This window comes from Indicator indicator, unplaced genomic scaffold, assembly GCF_027791375.1.
Source record: "Indicator indicator isolate 239-I01 unplaced genomic scaffold, UM_Iind_1.1 iindUn_scaffold_52, whole genome shotgun sequence".
NCBI lineage: Eukaryota > Metazoa > Chordata > Aves > Piciformes > Indicatoridae > Indicator > Indicator indicator.
Genome location: NW_026539187.1, coordinates 433,823 through 453,722, shown reverse-complemented (window position 1 = coordinate 453,722; position 19,900 = coordinate 433,823). Strand labels below are relative to the sequence as shown.

At 57.1% G+C, this 19,900-nt stretch overlaps 1 protein-coding gene across 16 annotated transcripts in view; it reads left to right on the top strand.

Moving 5' to 3' along the window:
* The first annotated feature begins 157 nt into the window (after positions 1–157).
* The window catches only part of SLC8A1 (solute carrier family 8 member A1), a 127,370-nt gene continuing 107,627 nt past the window's right edge, over positions 158–19,900 (top strand). For 8 of the 16 annotated variants that reach the window (XM_054398414.1, XM_054398417.1, XM_054398412.1 and 5 more), the window contains exon 1: positions 308–1,980. In XM_054398414.1, coding sequence (XP_054254389.1) covers positions 419–1,980 — 1,562 coding nt within the window. In that variant the 5' untranslated portion in view covers positions 308–418. Of the gene's footprint in view, positions 1,981–19,900 lie in introns of all 16 variants that reach the window. The other 8 variants (XM_054398415.1, XM_054398407.1, XM_054398410.1 and 5 more) reach the window with 5 other exon arrangements.

Genomic DNA, 19,900 nt, shown 5'->3' with positions numbered 1-19,900 from the left:
ATTGGAACTGGATGATCCTTGTGGTCCCTTCCAACCCTGACTGATTCTATGGTTCTATGATCCCTGAGCTCTTTCCCAACCTGGTTGGTTCTGTGGTTCCCTCTGTGGGCTGACACAGCTCTCCTTTTGTCCCTGCAGGTCGAGGACGCCTGGGACCCGTCTGGTGGCAGTGGCCATGGCGCGAGGTGGTGGCTCAGCCTCCTTCCCCGCCGGCTTCCAGCTGCTGGGCGCCCTGCTGGTGCTGCTGTGCTGCGCCGACAGCCTTGGGGCGGAGGCTCCGAGCGATCTGCCTGCCAACGCCAGCGAGGAGTGCACCGGCTCCTACATCTGCAAGAAGGGGGTGATCCTCCCCATCTGGGAGCCCCAGGACCCCTCCTTCGGGGACAAAATCGCCAGGGCCACGGTGTACTTCGTGGCCATGGTGTACATGTTCCTGGGCGTCTCCATCATTGCCGACCGCTTCATGTCCTCCATCGAGGTCATCACCTCCCAGGAGCGGGAAATAACCATCAAGAAGCCCAACGGTGAGACCAGCAAGACCACGGTGAGGATCTGGAATGAGACCGTTTCCAACCTCACGCTGATGGCCCTGGGCTCCTCTGCCCCGGAGATCCTCCTGTCCGTCATCGAGGTGTGCGGCCACGGCTTCACGGCCGGGGACCTGGGGCCCAGCACCATCGTGGGCAGTGCCGCCTTCAACATGTTCGTCATCATCGCCATCTGTGTCTATGTGGTGCCGGATGGGGAGATCAGGAAGATCAAACACCTGAGGGTCTTCTTCGTCACGGCGGCCTGGAGCATCTTCGCCTACACCTGGCTGTACATCATCCTCTCCGTGTCCTCCCCGGGGGTGGTGGAGGTGTGGGAGGGGCTGCTGACCTTCTTCTTCTTCCCCATCTGCGTGGTGTTCGCCTGGATCGCCGACAGGAGGCTCCTCTTCTACAAGTACGTCTACAAGAAGTACCGGGCGGGCAAGCAGCGGGGCATGATCATCGAGCACGAGGGTGACCGGCCCTCCTCCAAGGCTGACATCGAGATGGACGGCAAGGTCGCCAACTCCCACGTGGAGAATTTCTTGGATGGCACCCTGGTGCTGGAGGTGGACGAGAAAGACCAGGACGACGAGGAAGCCAGGAGAGAGATGGCCCGGATCCTGAAGGAGCTGAAGCAGAAGCACCCTGAGAAGGAAGTGGAGCAGCTGATAGAGCTGGCCAACTACCAGGTGCTGAGCCAGCAGCAGAAGAGCAGAGCCTTCTACCGCATCCAGGCCACCAGGCTCATGACCGGGGCCGGCAACATCCTGAAGCGGCACGCGGCCGACCAGGCACGGAAAGCCGTCAGCATGCAGGAGGTGAACGGCGAGGCGGCTGAGAACGACCCCGTCAGCAAGCTCTGCTTCGAGCAGGCCACCTACCAGTGCCTGGAGAACTGTGGCACTGTGGCGCTGACCATCGTGCGGCGGGGAGGAGACCTGACCAAGACGGTCTGCGTCGACTTCCGGACGGAGGACGGCACGGCCAACGCCGGCTCCGACTACGAGTTCACCGAAGGGACCGTGGTCTTCAAGCCGGGCGAGACGCAGAAGGAGATCCGCGTGGGCATCATCGACGACGACATCTTCGAGGAGGATGAGAACTTCCTGGTCCACCTCAGCAACGTCCGCCCGGGCGCCGAGGCCTCCTGCGAGGGCGTCCCAGAGGCCGGCCCGGGTGCTGGGGGCCTCCTCGCCTGCCTGGGCTCGCCCTCCACGGCCACCGTAACCATCTTCGACGACGACCACGCCGGCATCTTCACCTTTGAGGAGCCGGTGACCCACGTCAGCGAGAGCGTGGGCACCATGGAGGTGAAGGTGCTGCGCACCTCTGGCGCCCGGGGCAACGTCATCGTGCCCTACAAGACCATCGAGGGCTCAGCCAAAGGTGGAGGAGAGGACTTTGAGGACACCTGCGGGGAGCTGGAGTTCCAGAACGACGAGATCGTGTAAGTGGAGGTCTCCTTCATTACTTACTTCATTACTTATGGCAATTACCAGTCCCCCTGGCTCCCAATTAACCACCTCCCAGCGGTGCACCGGAGGCAGTTGGATGCCGGCGCTTTGTGGCGACCCCGAGTGGTCCTTCCACGCTCTGGGCAGCCTGCTAGGGGTCCACTCCTGCAAGGGCTGCACTCCTGCCTTGCTTGGCAGACCAGGGAGCGAGACCCACTCAGGGGCACTCTCCCCTTCCAGTGGCGGGGAGCTGGGGCTGGTTTGTGAGCCCAGGTTTGTGAGTCCAGCCTCCCTCACCCTGCACTGAGCAGACCACTGCAGCCTCGGCTCTATGGTGGAGCAGAGAACAAAACTCAGCTTGGCTCTTATTGCCCAGACACAAGGACCTGTCTTGTGGGGGACCCAAAGCCTTGCCTGTTGAGTGTCGATAGCCTGGTGCCCTCATGCTCTGGTCAGAGCTTTGGTGAAGGTCATTTCCCCTCCTGCTCTTCTAAAAGTTGTGGGTCTGGGTCATTATCCTACACATGTCCTGAAAAAAAGTATTGCCGTGCAGAGAATCCTCCTGGTTAGGAGGCAATTAACTGCAGCCACATTTGGTGGCCTGAGAAAAGTATTACCATGAAGAGAAGCTTCCTGGTTAGGAGGCAACTAACTGTAACCACATTTGGTGGCCTGTGGCCTGAAAAAAGTATTGCCATGCAGTGAAGCCTCCTGGTTAAGATGCAACTGCAGTCACCTTGGGTGGCCTGTGGCCTGAGAAAAGTATTGTCATGCAGAGAAGCCTCCTGGTTAGGATGCAACTGCAGCCACCTTTGGTGCCTTGTGGCCTGGAAAAAGTATTGCCATGAAGAGAAGCCTTCTGGTTAGGATTCAACTAACTGCAGCCACCTTTGGTGGCCTGCAAGTCGAAAAAAAAAAAGCGGCTGAAAACTGTTGGAGGCTGCTCTTGAGTGCTGCTATGAAGGCATGGTGGAAAATGTTGGTGTTGTAGCCATGCCATCGTTGTGTGGAGAATAGCAGTTAGCCTAAGGAATTGTGGTGGAAAGCATCTATCCTTGGATAGCTCAGGAAAACCTTTCCTTGCCCTCTCTGGGAGGAGTAGGGGTTGGGAGCTGGATTGTTCCATCTGCAGGCAACTCTGTGTCTTGTAGATCAGCTCCTGCCAAGGGCAGGTTCTGTAGCACTGTGCACAGAGCAGGGAGCAGCAGGGCACTGCTGTGTGAAGGGAGAGCTAAAGGTTGGGTGCTGTGGTGTCCCAGGAGCTGAGACAGACCCCTGAGGAGCACCAGGAGGAAGCCCTCATGCCCTGCCTACTGCTTTTGTCTGCTTTGTGCGTGCAGGGAGAACGGAGCAAAGGAGGGGAGGGGATCGTGAGAGTGCTGAGAGCCTGGAATGGGTTGTCCAGGGAGGTGGTTGAGGCCCCATCCCTGGAAGTGTTTAAGGCCAGGTTGGATGAGGCTCTGGCCATCCTGCTCTAGTGGGAGGTGTCCCTGCCCATGGCAGGGGGGTTGGAACTGGATGATCCTTGTGGTCCCTCCCAACCCTGACTGATTTTATGATTCCAACCCTGACTGATTCTATGATTCTATCATAAAACGTCTTCCAGCAGGGGGGAAAAGAGAAAAAACCAAACCAAACCAAACAAACCCAAACCCAAAGTGATTTGTAGTTCTCAGGCAGGGTGTTAGGAGGGGCTTGAGGGGTTGATTTCTCAGGATAAGCTGAACTGCAGCCATCTGGCAGGCATAGCTCACCCAAGCACCAAGAGAACACAGGGCAACATCCTGCCTGCCTCCTGAATGATGGCTGGAGGAGGCAGGAATGAACTCATCTGGCGAGTTTCAGGTTTGGGGTGGGGATTTTTTTCCAGCCTGGGAGAAGCAGGGAGTCCTTTTGCAGAGCTTTATTTTCACCAGGAAAGGCTTTAGTTGTGCCAGGGGAGGTTTGGATTGGAAGGAAGGGTTGGGAGGCTCTGGAAGAGGCTGCTCAAGGAAGGCCTTGGGGTTGCCCCAGAAGGTCTCTAAAAGACACACACAAGTGGGGTGCTAATGGGAATGGCTGGGTGCTGAGCTTGGCAGTGCTGGGTTAATGGTTGGACTCAACCACCTGAAAGGTCTCTCCCAAGCAGAGCAGTTCTGTGAATCCTATGCCAGGAAGTAGGCTACAAGGATATTCCCTGCAGGCTCTTTCCTTCATAACCAGGTCGCTCAGCTCGAGCAGAACTGGGCTGCTGGCAGTCCAGTGCCAGCAGTGCCTGATCTCAGCTCCCCTGGAATGGGACAAGGTCTCCATGGCAGGCCCAACACATTGGCCACAGGCTCTGCAGCTGCAGCTGGAGGGGCTTGGGCTTCCCCCTTGTCTTGGATCCCTGTGGTGGGTTGAAAAAACTCCTCCCTCCCCCTCCCCAACATGAGATTTGCCAGAGCAGCTCAGCTGGGAGCAAATGGAAGCTGTATTTACAAACAAAACTACAATCTACAATGAATACGTACCAAATCCACAACATTCACCATATTGACAGGGATTTACAATTGAGGAACAGCACAGGGACCCCCCCTGGATAAAGACCAGGGGAGCTGCTAATAGTTTCTCCCTTCCCTGCCTCCTCCTTACCCCTCCCTGTACGCAAAGGGACAAGAGGAAGGAGAGAGAGAAGTTCATAGCAGTCAGAACCAAGCAGTGCAGCCAAGGTCAAGCAGAAGCCAGGTAGTGTCTCCCAGCCTGAGGAAGCAAGAAGAGAAGGAGATTGTTTTGCACAACTGCTTTAAGTCCTTTCTCTCTTCCAGTGGCATTGTTTAGCACTTCATCATTATTTTCCTTCTTACATCCAAATAGTGATTTATTTTCATTCTGCTACTTTCTGTTCAAGACCTGTGAAAAAGTTTTAAAGGCCTAGCCTAAAACTGCCATAGTCCCCCCACTTTGGGCAGAATCTCTGTGCTGGGGGGGTTTGCAGTGAACCGGTGGTGCCCCCTCCTTATCCTCATGCCAGGGCCCACAGGCTGCCTGCTGCCTCTGCTGGTGCCCTTCTTGCCCCACTGGGCCATTTACTCCTGTCTCTTGCCAGCAGCCTGGTGACCAAAGGGTGTGCTGAAAATCATCTGCCCACATCCTGCCAGGGCCCTTGCCAGACATCCTGGTTTCTGAGGGTGTGCTGGGTGCCCTCCCCATCATGGCAGGCCTCCTCTTTCCCTTTTTACCTGGCTGTCAGCACGTGCATGGTGAGCCAGAAACAGTGAAAACAGCTTTCTTGGAAAGCTGAGGTGTGGTTTTTCCCCTCTCTAGATACCAAGGCATTGCTATCAGCTCTCTGTCGACTGCAAACTCTCTCTGGAACAGCAGGGAGGGATGGTGGAGGGCAGCTCCGCTTCAGAGGTTCACAGCCTGGTACAGCTGTGAATGGAGTGGGCAGGATGCAGCACAAGAGTGAGGAGATTGAGAGCAGCCCTGCAGAGAAGGACTTGGGGGTGCTGGGGGGTGGGGGAGAAGCTGGAGAGGAGCCAGCAATGGGCACTGGCAGCACAGAAGGCCAAGGGCAGCCTGGGCTGCAGCCAAAGCAGTGTGGGCAGAGCTGGAGAGAGAGGATCCTGCCCCTCTGCCCTGCTCTGCTCTGGGGAGACCTCACCTGCAGGGCTGTGTCCAGCTCTGGGGCCCCCAACACAAGAGAGACCTGGAGCTGCTGGAGAGGGTCCAGAGGAGGCCAGAGAGATGCTGAGAGGGCTGGAGAAGCTCTGCTGTGGGGACAGGCTGGGAGAGTTGGGGCTGTTGAGCCTGCAGAGGAGAAGGCTGCAGGGAGAGCTCAGAGCTGCATTTCAATGTCTGCAGGGGAGCTGCAGGCAGGCTGGGGAGGGACTGTTGAGAAGGGCTTGGAGTGCTAGGCCCAGAGGCAGGGCTTTGAAAGTGGAGCAGGGCAGCTTGAGGTTGGAGCTGAGGAGGAAGTTGTGCCCAAGGAGAGTGGTGAGACACTGGCACAGGCTGCCCAGGGCTGTGCTTGAGGCCCCAGCCCTGGAGCCATCCAAGCTCAGCCTGGCTGTGTCCCTGTGCAGCCTGCTCTAGCTGGAGGGGTCCCTGCTGAGTGCAGGGGGGTTGGGCAAGATGCCCTTGGGGGCTCTCTCCCAGTTTGAGGCTCTGTGAGATGGTAGCTACAGCAGGGCTCAGTGTTGCCCAAGGGGCTTACTCCATTCAGGTGTGAGAAGACATCTGCATGCCTCATTCTTCCGGGGGAAGGATGCCTCTGGTTCTTGTGCCCCAAAGGTAGCAGGCACTCATCCAAAGCTTAGCTACTGCAGCCCATGTGCAGGTGTTGGAAGGGCACAGCCTGACTTGCAGAAGACTTCTGCTCTGGCAAACAAGGACCTGCAGGAAGCTTAGTACAGTCCTGCCGCACAAAAGTCGTGTGGGCCTGGAGCTGAGGTGCTGCTTCCAGGTGTCCTCCCTTGGAAGAAGTTGCTCTGCTGGGAGTAAAGCAGCTGTGCTAGCACAGTGCAGGAGCCATGGAGCCAAAGCCATGTTTGGTGCTGTGCTCCAGCTAAATCACAGCAGGGTGGAACCAGGCAAAGCCCCAGCACATTTGATTCAATGAAGTTCTCAAGCTTCAGGTTTTCCCATGCTCTGGTGGCCAAGAAAGGGCTTTGCTGTCCTTTCTAAAGGCCTTTAGTGCCTCTTCAGCTCTGTCAGTCCAGGCTGTGCCAATCAGCTTGATAGAACTGAATAGGATCTGTTTTTCTGGGGCATTAACAACAGAGGTAGGGCAGTGCAGGGGGGACATGAGGATGAAAGGAAACTGTGTGCAAGCTCCTATGATCAGAGGGCTGGCTTGCTGGTAAGCCTCAGTAAAGCTGGAAAGCACTAAAAGGGCCCTGACCTGCTGGAGACCTTCCCCCCAGATCCCAAGAGGTCCAATTCTGTAGCTTGGGGGTTTTATTTGCAGTGGCCAGAGAGCCTTTGCCATTCTGCAAGCTGTTGATGTCCCCTTTCCCAGAGCACACACAGTAGCTGTGTGGCTTCTGAGGCCACTCCTGTGCTTTAAAAGGAGGAGAGGAGAGGAGAGGAGAGGAGAGGAGAGGAGAGGAGAGGAGAGGAGAGGAGAGGAGAGGAGAGGAGAGGAGAGGAGAGGAGAGGAGAGGAGAGGAGAGGAGAGGAGAGGAGAGGAGAGGAGAGGAGAGGAGAGGAGAGGAGAGGAGAGGAGAGGAGAGGAGAGGAGAGGAGAGGAGAGGAGAGGAGAGGAGAGGAGAGGAGAGGAGAGGAGAGGAGAGGAGAGGAGAGGAGAGGAGAGGAGAGGAGAGGAGAGGAGAGGAGAGGAGAGGAGAAGGAGAAGGAGAAGGAGAGGAGAGGAGAGGAGAGGAGAGGAGAGGAGAGGAGAGGAGAGGAGAGGAGAGGAGAGGAGAGGAGAGGAGAGGAGAGGAGAGGAGAGGAGAGGAGAGGAGAGGAGAGGAGAGGAGAGGAGAGGAGAGGAGAGGAGAAGGAGAGGAGAGGAGAGGAGAGGAGAGGAGAGGAGAGGAGAGGAGAGGAGAGGAGAGGAGAGGAGAGGAGAGGAGAGGAGAGGAGAGGAGAGGAGAGGAGAGGAGAGGAGAGAGGAAGGGAGGGGAGGGGAGGGGAGGGGAGGGGAGGGGAGGGGAGGGGAGGGGAGGGGAGGGGAGGGGAGGAGAAAGATCTCATAATCACAGAATTAACCAGGTTGGAAAAGACCTTTGAGATCATCCAGTCCAACCTACGCCCCAACACATTGAGAGGTGTCCCTGGGCATGGCAGGGGGGTTGGAGTAGATGATCTCTGAGTTCCCTTCCAACCTGAGCCATTGTATGATAATTATACAATTTGGAGGAGCAGTGGGTGAGGGGAGGCAGACCAACAGCTCCTGGTGTGTCTAAAAAGGGTCATGGTGAGTTCAGAGAATGGTTTGGGCTGGAAGGGACCTTAAGGACCACCCAGTTCCAACCCCCTGCTATGAGCAGGGACACCTCCCTGCAGCCCAAGTTGCTCAAAGCCTCATCCATCCTGGCCTTGAACACCTCCAGGAAGGGGACATCCACAACCTCCCTAGGCAACCTGTGCTAGAGGCTGACGGGAGACCTCATTGCTCTCTACAGCTCCCTGAGAGGAGGCTGGAGCCAGGTGGGAGTTGGTCTCTTTTCCCTTGGATCCGATGATAGAAAGAGAAGAAATGGCCTCAGGTTGCCCCAGGGGAGGTTTAGGTTGGAGATGAGAAGAAACTTCTTGACTGAAAGTGCTCTCAAAGCCTGGCAGAGGCTGCCCAGGGAGGTGGGTGAATGCCCATCCCTGGAGGTGTTTGAAAGAGGCAGAGCTGTGGTGCTGAGGGCCATGGTCGAGCCCCAGCTTTGGCAGAGGCAGAGAATGTTTGGGCTGGATGACCTCTAAGGTCTTTTCCAACCCAAAAAGATTCCAGGATTCTATGTTGCAGGACAAGTCCTGCCCACAGCTGTCTGGGAGGGGGTGAGCATGGGCCACAGCCTGTTCCATGTGCCCAAATAAGTCACCAACCCTGCCCGCCCTGATGTGATGATGTCCCCTGGGGAGGGGCTTAGGCAGGGAGGTTGTGCTGTTGGCTGAAGCAAGCTGTGCCACCACATCCCTGGGGCAAATGGGGTGGGGTGGGGGGGTGAGGACCAGAGTGGTTAGCTCTGGCTGGAGAGAACTGACTTGGGGCTTGTGTCCTTGAAGCAGAGCAACGTTGCCTTATTTGTAGCCATCTGCAGTCGGCAATTTACTGCTGCCAGCTGCATCTCTGCGGTCGATGAAGGGAGCTTGGATCTTAAATATGTAATGAACTCTCAGAAAGCCACTGAGAGGCACTTAGTAGCTTCATCAGGGCCCTGTGTCCACCTCCAGTGTGGCCCTTGATGAAAAAGCTGCCTGCTAGAGGCACTGTGGTGGTTTGTCAAACATAAGCTCTAGGGCTTGAGTGAAGATGTTCAAGGCAGTGAAGCTTTATGGACATGCTGGAAGGTGTCCAGGGAAGGGCCACGAGGATGAGCAGAGGGATGGAGCTCTTCTCCTATGAGGACAGACTAAAATAGTTGTAGTTGTTCAGGCTGGAGAGGAGAAGGCTCCCAGGAGACCTTCTGGTGGCCTTCCAGGATCTGAAGGGGGCTCCAAGAAAGCTGGGGAGGGACTTTTGAGGGTGTCAGGGAGTGATAGGACTGGGGGGGATGGAACAAAAGTAGAAGTGGGGAGATTGAGATTGGATGTTAGGAAGAAACTGTTCCCCATGAGGGTGGTGAGAGCCTGGCAGAGGTTGCCCAGGGAGGTGGTGGAAGCCTCATCCCTGGAGGTTTTTGCAGCCAGGCTGGATGTGGCTGTGAGCAACCTGCTGTGGTGTGAGGTGTCCCTGGCCATGGCAGGGGGGTTGGAACTGGCTGAGCCTTGAGGTCCCTTCCAACCCTGCCAGTTCTATGATTTATTGGCATGGGGAAAGGGTTCTCCTGGAGCAAAGTGCTGCTCTGCAGCTCCTTGCTGGTAGGATGGGAAAGAGGGACAGGAGAAAGCCTCTGCCCCCACCCCCACTGCTGATTCCCTTTCTCTCCCTGCCTGGTGTGGACTTGGGCACTGCTGGCAGCAGCCTGAGCACCAGCTGTGGGGTGCAGGTCTTGTCAATAGAGCAGGGACCCATCCCACCCCCTCCTGTGCAGGTGGGACCCTCTGCTGTGGTTTAGGGGTGTCCCTTTTAGAGCAGGGTTCTGGGCTGGGCTTGGTGATCCCCAGGGTCTGTGCCGCCCTGAATGCTTCTGTGAGATTCTGTGACCTCCTTTGGCAGGGAGCTGGCACACAGGACCCCTGTGCGAGTGCTGAGCTCAGCTTGGGCCCCTTGCCTTGGGCACAGGCTTCTACCCTGGGGTGCTTTGCCCCAGCTTTGCCCTTGCTGGATGGCAAACGCTCAGGAGCTGTCTCCCAGCAGCAGGGCTTGAAACGAGAGCATCCGGACAGCAAAGCAGGCAGCTGACCGTGGCCAGCATCCCAGCATCTGTGCAGACAGGCAGGGAAACATCTGCTGCCATCCAGTGCCAAGCAGAGAGGGGAAGCTGGGCCTGGCAGGCAACTGCCTGAGTCAGAAGCAGACCCTCCCTGGAGGGCAGAGGCTGAGGCTGGCAGCAGCACCCCACAGGCAGATGAACAGCCCTCAGCCAGCGCTCCCCCGACAGGGAGAGCTGAGGGCACTCTGCCCTTGGCAGGCAGGGAGGCAGGCAAGCAGGCAGGGAGGCAGGCAAACAGACAGGGAGGCAGGCAAGCAGGCAGAAGGCAGACAAACAGACAGGGAGGCAGGCAGGCAGACCAGAGGTAATAGAGGGGCTTCCATGGCTGAATCTGCTGTGTACGTGTCCCTAACTGCCTTTGCTCACAGCAGGGACAAAGCTCCACACGCCCCAGCAAGGACCTGCACAGATCACAGGAGGTTAGGGGTGGGAAGGGACCTCTGGAGGTCTTGGAGTTCAAGCTCCCCCCACACACCAGAGCAAGACCAGAGAATCCAGCACAGGGCACACAGGAACACATCCAGACAGGGCTGGGAAGGCTCCAGAGAAGGAGACTCCACAACCTCTCTGGGCAGCCTGCTCCAGGCCTCTGGGACCCTCCAGGGAAGAAGTTCCTCCTCCTGTTGAGGTGGAACCTCCTGTGCTGCAGTTTCCATCCATTGCCCCTTGGCCTATCCCAGAGCACAACTGAGCAGAGCCTGTCCCTGTCCCCTCCCTCCTGACCCCCAGCCCTCAGCTATTGATAGACATTGATCAGATCCCTCTCAGCCTTCTCCTCTCCACACTAAACACCCCCAGGGCTCTCAGCCTCTCCTCCCCAGGCAGTGCTCCAGGCCCTTCAGCATCCTTGCAGCCCTCCCTTGCACTCTCTCCAGCAGATCCCTGTCCCTCCTGACCTGGGGAGCCCAGAGCTGGATGCAATATTCCAGGTGTGGCCTCTCTAGGGGGAGAGTAGAGTGGGAGGAGAACCTCCCTGGATCTGCTGCACACAAGGGGAAGGACACCCAGGATGCTGTCCCTGGGCACTGCTCCCAGCCTCATGGGACACCTGTGTGGGCTTGAACTGCACAGCCTGGCCCTGCTGCCTCAGCTGGACTCCTCTGCTACTCTCAGATGAGGAGCTCTGATTCACAGTCACAATGTCTGTGGTGGCCTTGGTGCTCTGGTACCAGCCAGCAGCTTCTCTGCTTTCCCCTTTTGGGGCATGGGCTGGAGTTAAAAATCAGCTCATTCCCTCCCAGCCCTAAAGCATCCCCGAGCCAGAGGAGATCTTGGGAGATACCAAACCCTCTAATAATGATGTTTCTGACACTGCCATGCATGGGGCTGTACTGCTTTCCAAGAATGGCAATGCTGGCTGCTGGGTGACAACAAATAGAGCAGCATTCCCCTGCTGTAAAAATAGCCTGGGCTAAGGGAGAAAGTATTCCCACTGCTGTGCAAGGAAGAGGGGCAGTGGCATGGGCCTCCCCCAGCTAGGCCCTAGATGGTTCCATTCCCATAGTCTCTGGACTCCTTCCTACACAATCAGAGCTGCAGTGAGATGTCTGGCAGCACAGCAACAATAGGAGCCCAGGAGCAGGTTGGAGGCTCAGCAGCTGGGGGCTGGGAGGAGGGAGGAGGAGCTGGTGGCATATCCCCCAGCAGAGCAGAGTCCTGTCCAGGGAAAGGTGCTCTGAGTGCAGGTGTTCTCATAGAGCTGAGGGCAGGGATGGAGAGGCAAAGGGTAGTGATGGACAGCTGGAGGTGCAGATGGAGATGGGTGACAAGTGGTGTCCCTCAGGAGTCCATCCTGGCACCAGTGCTGTTCAGTGTCCTCATCAGTGACACAGAGAGGGAGACTGAGGCACCCTCAGCAGGTGTGCAGATGGCACCAGGCTGAGTGGTGTGCTTGGTAAGGCTGAAGGATGGGATGGGAGCCATCCAGAGGCACCTGGGCAGGCTGCAGAGCTGGGCTGAGGAGAACCTCAGGAGCTTCAAGAAGGCCAAGGGCAAGGTCCTGCACCTAGGTCAAGGCAACCCTTGGTCCCAATGCAGGCTGGGGGTGAGGAGATTGAGAGCAGCCCTGCAGAGAAGGACTTGGGGGTGCTGGGGGTGGGGGAGAAGCTGGAGAGGAGCCAGCAATGGGCACTGGCAGCACAGAAGGCCAAGAGCAGCCTGGGCTGCAGCCAAAGCAGTGTGGGCAGAGCTGGAGAGAGAGGATCCTGCCCCTCTGCTCTGCTCTGGGGAGACCTCACCTGCAGGGCTGTGTCCAGCTCTGGAGCCCCCAACACAAGAGAGACCTGGAGCTGCTGGAGAGGGTCCAGAGGAGGCCAGAGAGATGCTGAGAGGGCTGGAGAAGCTCTGCTGTGGGGACAGGCTGGGAGAGTTGGGGCTGTTGAGCCTGCAGAGGAGAAGGCTGCAGGGAGAGCTCAGAGCTGCATTTCAATGTCTGCAGGGGAGCTGCAGGCAGGCTGGGGAGGGACTGTTGAGAAGGGCTTGGAGTGCTAGGCCCAGGGGCAGGGCTTTGAAAGTGGAGCAGGGCAGCTTGAGGTTGGAGCTGAGGAGGAAGTTGTGCCCAAGGAGAGTGGTGAGACACTGGCACAGGCTGCCCAGGGCTGTGCTTGAGGCCCCAGCCCTGGAGCCATCCAAGCTCAGCCTGGCTGTGTCCCTCTGCAGCCTGCTCTAGCTGGAGGTGTCCCTGCTGAGTGCAGGGGGGTTGGGCAAGATGCCCTTGGAGGCTCCCTCCCATCCCAGAGCAGGCTGTGGCTCTGTGATGTGGTGCTGAAGGATGTGGTTCAGTGCTGCTAGCTCAGCAGTCAGTCCAGGCAAGTGGTCTGACTCCATGTTCTCAGAGGACTCTTCCAGCCTCCACAGCTGCGTGATCCTTGGTGACTCCTGTGCAGAAATCATGCTGAAACCAAGTCAGGGTGAATGCCTTGGGCAGGAATGAGGACAGCACAGGGGAAAGGGAGGGAAGTGTACACAGGAGCTCCCCCTGACTCTGGAGCTCTCCAGAGACCTGGAACTCAGAAAGAATCCCACAAAAAACCTGAAAAGAGGTCAGTTTGGTAGGGAGGCTTGGAACAGAGCAGCCTGGGGGTGCTGGGTCACAGTCAGGTCAAGCATACCTGGCCTAGAACGAGAGGGAAAGGAGATGTCCTGTTCATGCCTTAGCAGTACAGAGGCAGGAGAGGAAGGGAGCTGGGCAGCAGATGCCTCCCAGAAACAGATCCCTCTGTGGATGTCTGTGCTCGTGAAGCTTGCCTGTGTAGCACGGGTGACAACACCTAGCTCCCCTCAGAGGCTGTGAGCATACTGAAATGCAGCCTTCTTTTGCTGGGGGGATGCCTGAGGGGCTCTTGGAGCTGCCAGCAGTCCCCTTGGAAGGTTTCTCAGGGGATAGGAGAGATCTGCAGGCAAGATCAGGAGCTGCCTCCCAAAGCAGCTCAAGCAGAGAAGCTCTGTGGCTGGACCTAAAGGAGCCTGGAATAAATCAACACAGGATTTGGGAGCACCTCAAAGCCAGCAAGGAGATGAGCACCAGGCAGCACAGATTTGTCAAGAGCAAATCTTCTCATGCCAACCTGATTTCCTCTCCTGCCAGCCTTTTGGCTAGGAGAGGAGCAGTGGCTGTCACATCCCTCAGCTTCAAAAGGCCTTTTCATGGTTCCTTCTTCAGGACAGCCTTAAGGAAGTACTGGCAGCCCAGAGAGCCAAGCAGAGCCTGGGCTGCAGCAAGAGAAGTGTGGCCAGCAGGGCCAGGGAGGGGATTCTCCCCCTCTGCTCCACTCTGCTCAGACCCCACCTGGAGCTCTGGGTCCAGTTCTGGAGCCTCTGTTCCAGGAAGGCTCTGGAGGGGCTGGAAGGTGTCCAGGGAAGGGCCATGAGGATGAGCAGAGGGCTGGAGCTGCTCTGCTCTGGAGCCAGCCTGAGAGTTGGGGTTGTGCAGGCTGGAGAGGAGAAGGCTCCCAGGAGACCTTCTGGTGGCCTTCCAGGATCTGAAGGGGGGCTCCAAGAAATCTGGGGAGGGACTTTTGAGGGTGTCAGGGAGTGGTAGGACTGGGGGGAATGGAGCAAAACTAGAAGTGGGGAGATTCAGATTGGATGTGAGGAAGAAATTCTTCCCCCTGAGGGTGGTGAGAGCCTGGCAGAGGCTGCCCAGGGAGGTGGTTGAATGCCCATCCCTGGAGGTGTATGACAGAGGCAGAGCTGTGGTGCTGAGGGCCATGGCTGAGCCCCAGCCTTGGCACAGTTAGAGGCTGGTTGGACTGGCTGATCTTGAAGGGCTTTTGCAACCCAAACAGTTTTTTGACTGAGCAGATCAGGATAGTGCAAAGTGGTTCTTGCAAGCAGAATCTGAAGCCCAGATTCGAGTGGGAGGGGAAGGACCAAGTCAGGGAGTGCCATTGTGACCCCCCCTCAGCCAAATCTGAGCTCACCACACCATGCCCTTGCAATACATGAGACAGATGTCATCCTGGAAATATTCACCAGGAGTGCCCCTGCCCAGCTCTGCCACCTCTGAGCACCCAGCTCAGGAAGAAGCTTGGGAAGAGTCCAACAGGCAGCACAGAAAAGCAGTGGTGGTCTGAGAAAGGGGAGAGACTGCAAGAGCTGAGGCTGTTTAAAGTGGAAAGGCAGAGGGAAGGTCACAGCCTTGAGCTGGGTAAAGGGCAGCAAAATACTCTCTGTGTCTGCAGGGGCTGGAGGCATCAGCAGAGTCAATTCACATTAGGCAGGAGGGGAAAACTTCCTCCTGGGACAGATGGGTCCAGTCAGAAGTAGCTTGGGGGAGTAGGTGACCTCTGTCAGCAGCAGAGGACAGCTTAGGGATGCTGTTCAACCATTTCCTGAAGCTGTCAGGTGTGTCATGTCTGTTAGGACAGCACTGGGTCAGATGAGGTCTTGGGAGCTCTTGCTCTGCTATTGTCCTGTGCTAGCCAGGCAAAGGCATTCAGCATGGGCTGAGAACCTCAGGAGGTCCAAGAAGGCCAAGGGCAAGGTCCTGCACCTAGGTCAGGGCAAGCCTTGGTCCCAATGCAGGCTGGGGGTGAGGAGATTGAGAGCAGCCCTGCAGAGAAGGACTTGGGGGTGCTGGGGGTGGGGAGAAGCTGGAGAGGAGCCAGCAATGGGCACTGGCAGCACAGAAGGCCAAGGGCAGCCTGGGCTGCAGCCAAAGCAGTGTGGGCAGAGCTGGAGAGAGGATCCTGCCCCTCTGCTCTGCTCTGCTCTGGGGAGACCTCACCTGCAGGGCTGTGTCCAGCTCTGGGACCCCAACACAAGAGAGACCTGGAGCTGCTGGAGAGGGTCCAGAGGAGGCCAGAGAGATGCTGAGAGGGCTGGAGAAGCTCTGCTGTGGGGACAGGCTGGGAGAGTTGGGGCTGTTGAGCCTGCAGAGGAGAAGGCTGCAGGGAGAGCTCAGAGCTGCATTTCAATGTCTGCAGGGGAGCTGCAGGCAGGCTGGGGAGGGACTGTTGAGAAGGGCTTGGAGTGCTAGGCCCAGGGGCAGGGCTTTGAAAGTGGAGCAGGGCAGCTTGAGGTTGGAGCTGAGGAGGAAGTTGTGCCCAAGGAGAGTGGTGAGACACTGGCACAGGCTGCCCAGGGCTGTGCTTGAGGCCCCAGCCCTGGAGCCATCCAAGCTCAGCCTGGCTGTGTCCCTGTGCAGCCTGCTCTAGCTGGAGGTGTCCCTGCTGAGTGCAGGGGGGTTGGGCAAGATGCCCTTGGAGGCTCCCTCCCAACCCAGGGCAGTCTCTGACTCTGTGAATCATGGAAGTTGCACTTCAGTCAGGAGGCTTCTGCTCTGCAGGGTCTTCTGCTGCAAATGTGTGATGGGGCCAGATGCAAAGCAGCCTAGAGATGGAGCAGAGAGACCAAACTCCTGCATGCACATGCAAGCTCCAGAGCTTCCCTGTGGCCTCCCAATCTGGGTTCCTTGTTCACAGCAGATATTTGGGACAGGGCCAGGACTCTCCTGCCGCCTGTCTCCTTTGCTAATAATTAGATGAAACCCAAGCTTCCCTGCAGGAGAGTCCCATCCCCAGGGAGGGGAAAGAAGCAAGGCTGCACAGATTAAGGAAGCTAATTAGAGGGGAAGAGAACATCAGTACTGAAGCCCCAACAGCAAACCCTGACATCCAGTCAAGGGAGCAGTAGTTAATTATCTACAATTAAAGCATTGCATCTTAGCCCTCTGAGGGCTGGCAGGCCTGGAAAGCCCTCACAGAGGTGCCAGCAGATGGGTCTGGGGGCAGGGGCGGGCTAGGGGCTCTGCTTACTGAACTCCACCTGAAGAGAAGAGGCAGGAAAATCCCTGTGGACCACTGGCTCCTTCCTCATGTGGGCTGTCCTCCCTCTGCCACAGAAGGTGATGGGAACTCAAAGCTCTGGCAGTGAAAGGCAGAGGTTGTTCTATGTTTTTTTCCCCATGAGGATGGTGAGAGACTGGAAGAGGTTGCCCAAAGATGGGGGTGGAAGCCTCATCCCTGGAGGTTCTTCAGGCCAGACTGGATGTGGCTGTGAGCAACCTGCTGTAGTGTGAGGTGTCCCTGGCCATGGCAGGGGGGTTGGAACTGGCTGAGCCTTGAGGTCCCTTCCACCTCCCAACAATTCTATGATTCTATGATTCCCTGCAGCTGAGCACAGCCCACTGCTGGCATCTGTACAAGGAGAGGCTGTCCTGAAAGCAGAGAGGGAATTGGAGTGAGTTTGAAGGACTTACAGACTCACAGGATTGTCAGGATGGAAGGGACCTCAAGGCTCATCCAGTTCCAACCCCCCTGCCATGGCCAGGGACACCTCACACTACAGCAGGTTGCTCACAGCCACATCCAGCCTGGCTGCAAAAACCTCCAGGGATGAGGCTGCCACCACCTCCCTGGGCAACCTCTGCCAGTCTCTCACCACCCTCATGGGGAACAACTTCTTCCTAACAGCCAATCTCAATCTCCCCACTTCTACTTTTGCTCCATCCCCCCAGTCCTATCACTCCCTGACACCCTCAAAAGTCCCTCCCCAGCTTTCTTGGAGCCCCCTTCAGATGCTGGAAGGCCACCAGAAGGTCTCCTGGGAGCCTTCTCCTCTCCAGCCTGCACAACCCCAACTCTCTCAGGCTGTCTGCAGAGCAGAGCAGCTCCAGCCCTCTGCTCATCCTCGTGGCCCTTCTCTGGACACCTTCCAGCCCCTCCAGAGCCTTCCTGGAACAGAGGCTCCAGAACTGGACCCAGAGCTCCAGGTGGGGTCTGAGCAGAGTGGAGCAGAGGGGGAGAATCCCCTCCCTGGCCCTGCTGGCCACACTTCTCTTGCTGCAGCCCAGGCTCTGCTTGGCTCTCTGGGCTGCAGGTGCTCACTGCTGGCTCCTGCTGAGCTTCTCCTCCCCCAGCACCCCCAAGGCCTTTTCTTCAGGACTGCTCTCAAGGCAGTCCCTGCCCAGCCTATATCTGTGCTTGGCATTGCCCTGACCCAGCTGCAGGACCTTGCCCTTGTTCTTGTTCATAGAAGAATCATAGAAGAGTTTGGGTTGGAAGAGACCTTTAAGATCATCAAGTCCAACTGTCAGCCCAGACTGCCAGATCACCACTAAACCCTCAGCACCACATCTACAGGGCTTTTAAATCCCTCCAGAGATGGGAACTCCACCACTTCCTTGGGCAGCTTCTTCCAGGGCTTGACATCCCTTTTAGGGAAGAAACTGTTAATGTCCAGCCTAAACCTCCCCTGATGCAACTTGAGGCTGTTCTCTCTTATCCTATTGCTTGTTAGTTGGGAAAAGAGACTGATTCCCACCTAGTTCCAACCTCCTTTCAGGGAGCTGTAGAGAGCAAAAAGGTCTCCTCTGAGCCTTCTTTTCTTCGAGCTAAACAATCCCAATTCCCTCATCCACCCCTGAGGTCCCTCAGCACCTCAACCAAACATGATCTAACCTTGTTGAACCTCCTGAGGCTGTCATGAGAAAGAGTGTGCCCTTCTGTCCCCAGGCTCCTGTTCCTGCCAGTCAGGGGTCTCCAGGGAGCACCATGCCAACACTTCCCTCTGCCCCTAACCTTGCCAAGGTTATTTTCCCATCAATTTGCTCCAGCCACTAAAGCAGTAACACAGCACAGACATAGCCCCTGACTCCTGAGCCCCTTAGTGTGCCCTCTCCAAGCCAGGAGAAGTCCCTGGGAAGTGCCTGCCTTCTGCTGGGGCATTCAGTGTGGCATTCTGTGCCAGCTGAGCCAGCAAGCTTTGTGCTCTGCAGCAGCAGCAGCTTTCAGCCCCTCGCTGCTTCTGGCTGTTAATATGGAGTAAAACCATGAGGAGGAAAAGCTTGGGGTGGATGAAGATCACCTGGCAGAGGTAGAACTGCAGAGCCAGCCTGGAGTTTTCCAAAATTCCTCTCCCTCAGAGACTTCAAACCCTCCAGGAAGGCTTTTGTTCAGCCTTGGGTGCCAAAGGAGGCAATGCCTGGCTTGGTTGGCAAATAGAAAGTGCCAGAGGGCTTCTGCCTCCTGAAGGCAGGTCCTTGAAAAGACCAAGGGAAAATGAGTGGCCACAAGTGGTGCTCCTCAGGGCTGCTCAGTGTTGGGACCACTTCTGTTTCACATCTTGGTTGATGACCTTGCTGAAGACCCAGAGTGTGGCAGCAGGAGGCTGGCAGATGGCACCAAGTGAGGTGGCAGTGTTGATCTGCAGCAGGGCAGGGAGGCTCTGCAGAGGGACTTGGAGAGATTGGAGCCATGGCCAAGGTTACCAGGAGGAGCTGCAACAAGGCCAAGTGCCAGAGCCTCACCTTGGGCCACAACAACCCCAAGCAAGGCTGCAGGCTTGGGGCAGTGTGGCTGGAAAGCTGCTGGCAGAAAGGGACCTGGGGGTGCTGATGGCCAAGCAGCTGAAGAGGAGCCAGCAGTGTGCCCAGGTGGCCAAGAGAGCCAAAGGCATCCTGGATGGCATCAGGAATGCTGTGTCCAGCAGGAGCAGGGAGGGGATTGTCCTCTTGGACTCAGCTCTGGGGAGGCCACAGCTCCAGTGTTGGGTCCAGCTTTGGGCTCCTCAATGCAAGAGAGATGTGGAGGTGCTGGAGCCAGGGCAGAGGAGGGCAAGGAAGCTGGGAAGGGCCTGGAGAAGAAATCTGATGGAGAGAGACTGAAGGAGCTGGGGATGGGTAGTGTGAAAGAGAGGAGGCTGAGGGGAGACCTCCTGGCTCCCTCCAGCTGCCTGGAAGGAGGTTGTGGAGAGGTTGGTGCTGGTCTCTTCTCCCAGCTGATTAGTGACAGAACAGGAGGGAACAGCCTCAAGCTGCAGCAGGGCAGGGGCAGACTGCACAGGAGGAAGAATTGTTCCCAGCAAGAGTGGTCAGGCACTGGGATGAGCTGCCCAGGGAGGTGGTGGAGTCCCCAAGCCTGGAGGTGTTTCAAGGTGGTTTGGATGTGGTGCTTGGGGCTATGGTTTAGGGGTAAGCCTTGCAAAGTAGGGTCAGAGGTTGGACTTGGTGCTCCTGAGGGGCTCTTCCAACCTGAATGGTTCTGTGGTTGTGTGAAAAGGGTAGAGCTCCTCTCCCTGCAGCCTTGTCTCCTGGTGTTTCTCTTTGGCCTGCTCTTTGCCTCTGCTTTCTGCCAGCTCCCTGTGCAGAAGCCACAGGCTGCATCTGGGGTGCTGTCCTGAACAGCTTCCCTGGTGACTCAGCTGCTGCTACAGGATCTGAAAGCAATGCCAGCACTGTTGAGGTTCATTTCATTTCCCTCAGCCTTTCTGGTGATGGTTTCCTCTGCTGTGCCAAGAGCTCAAGCCTCAGGGGGAGTCCTTTATTCCTTGTGGTCTAGGTGAAAATTAAATTGCTCTTTGAATCCCAGAGCTCCACGAGTTGGGATTTCAACACCAGCCACTGAGTAGCATCCAGAGTGGCCTTGCTGGTCCTTGGAGGGCCAGAGGACAACTTGCTGTGCTTGGAGAGGGAGAATTGCCC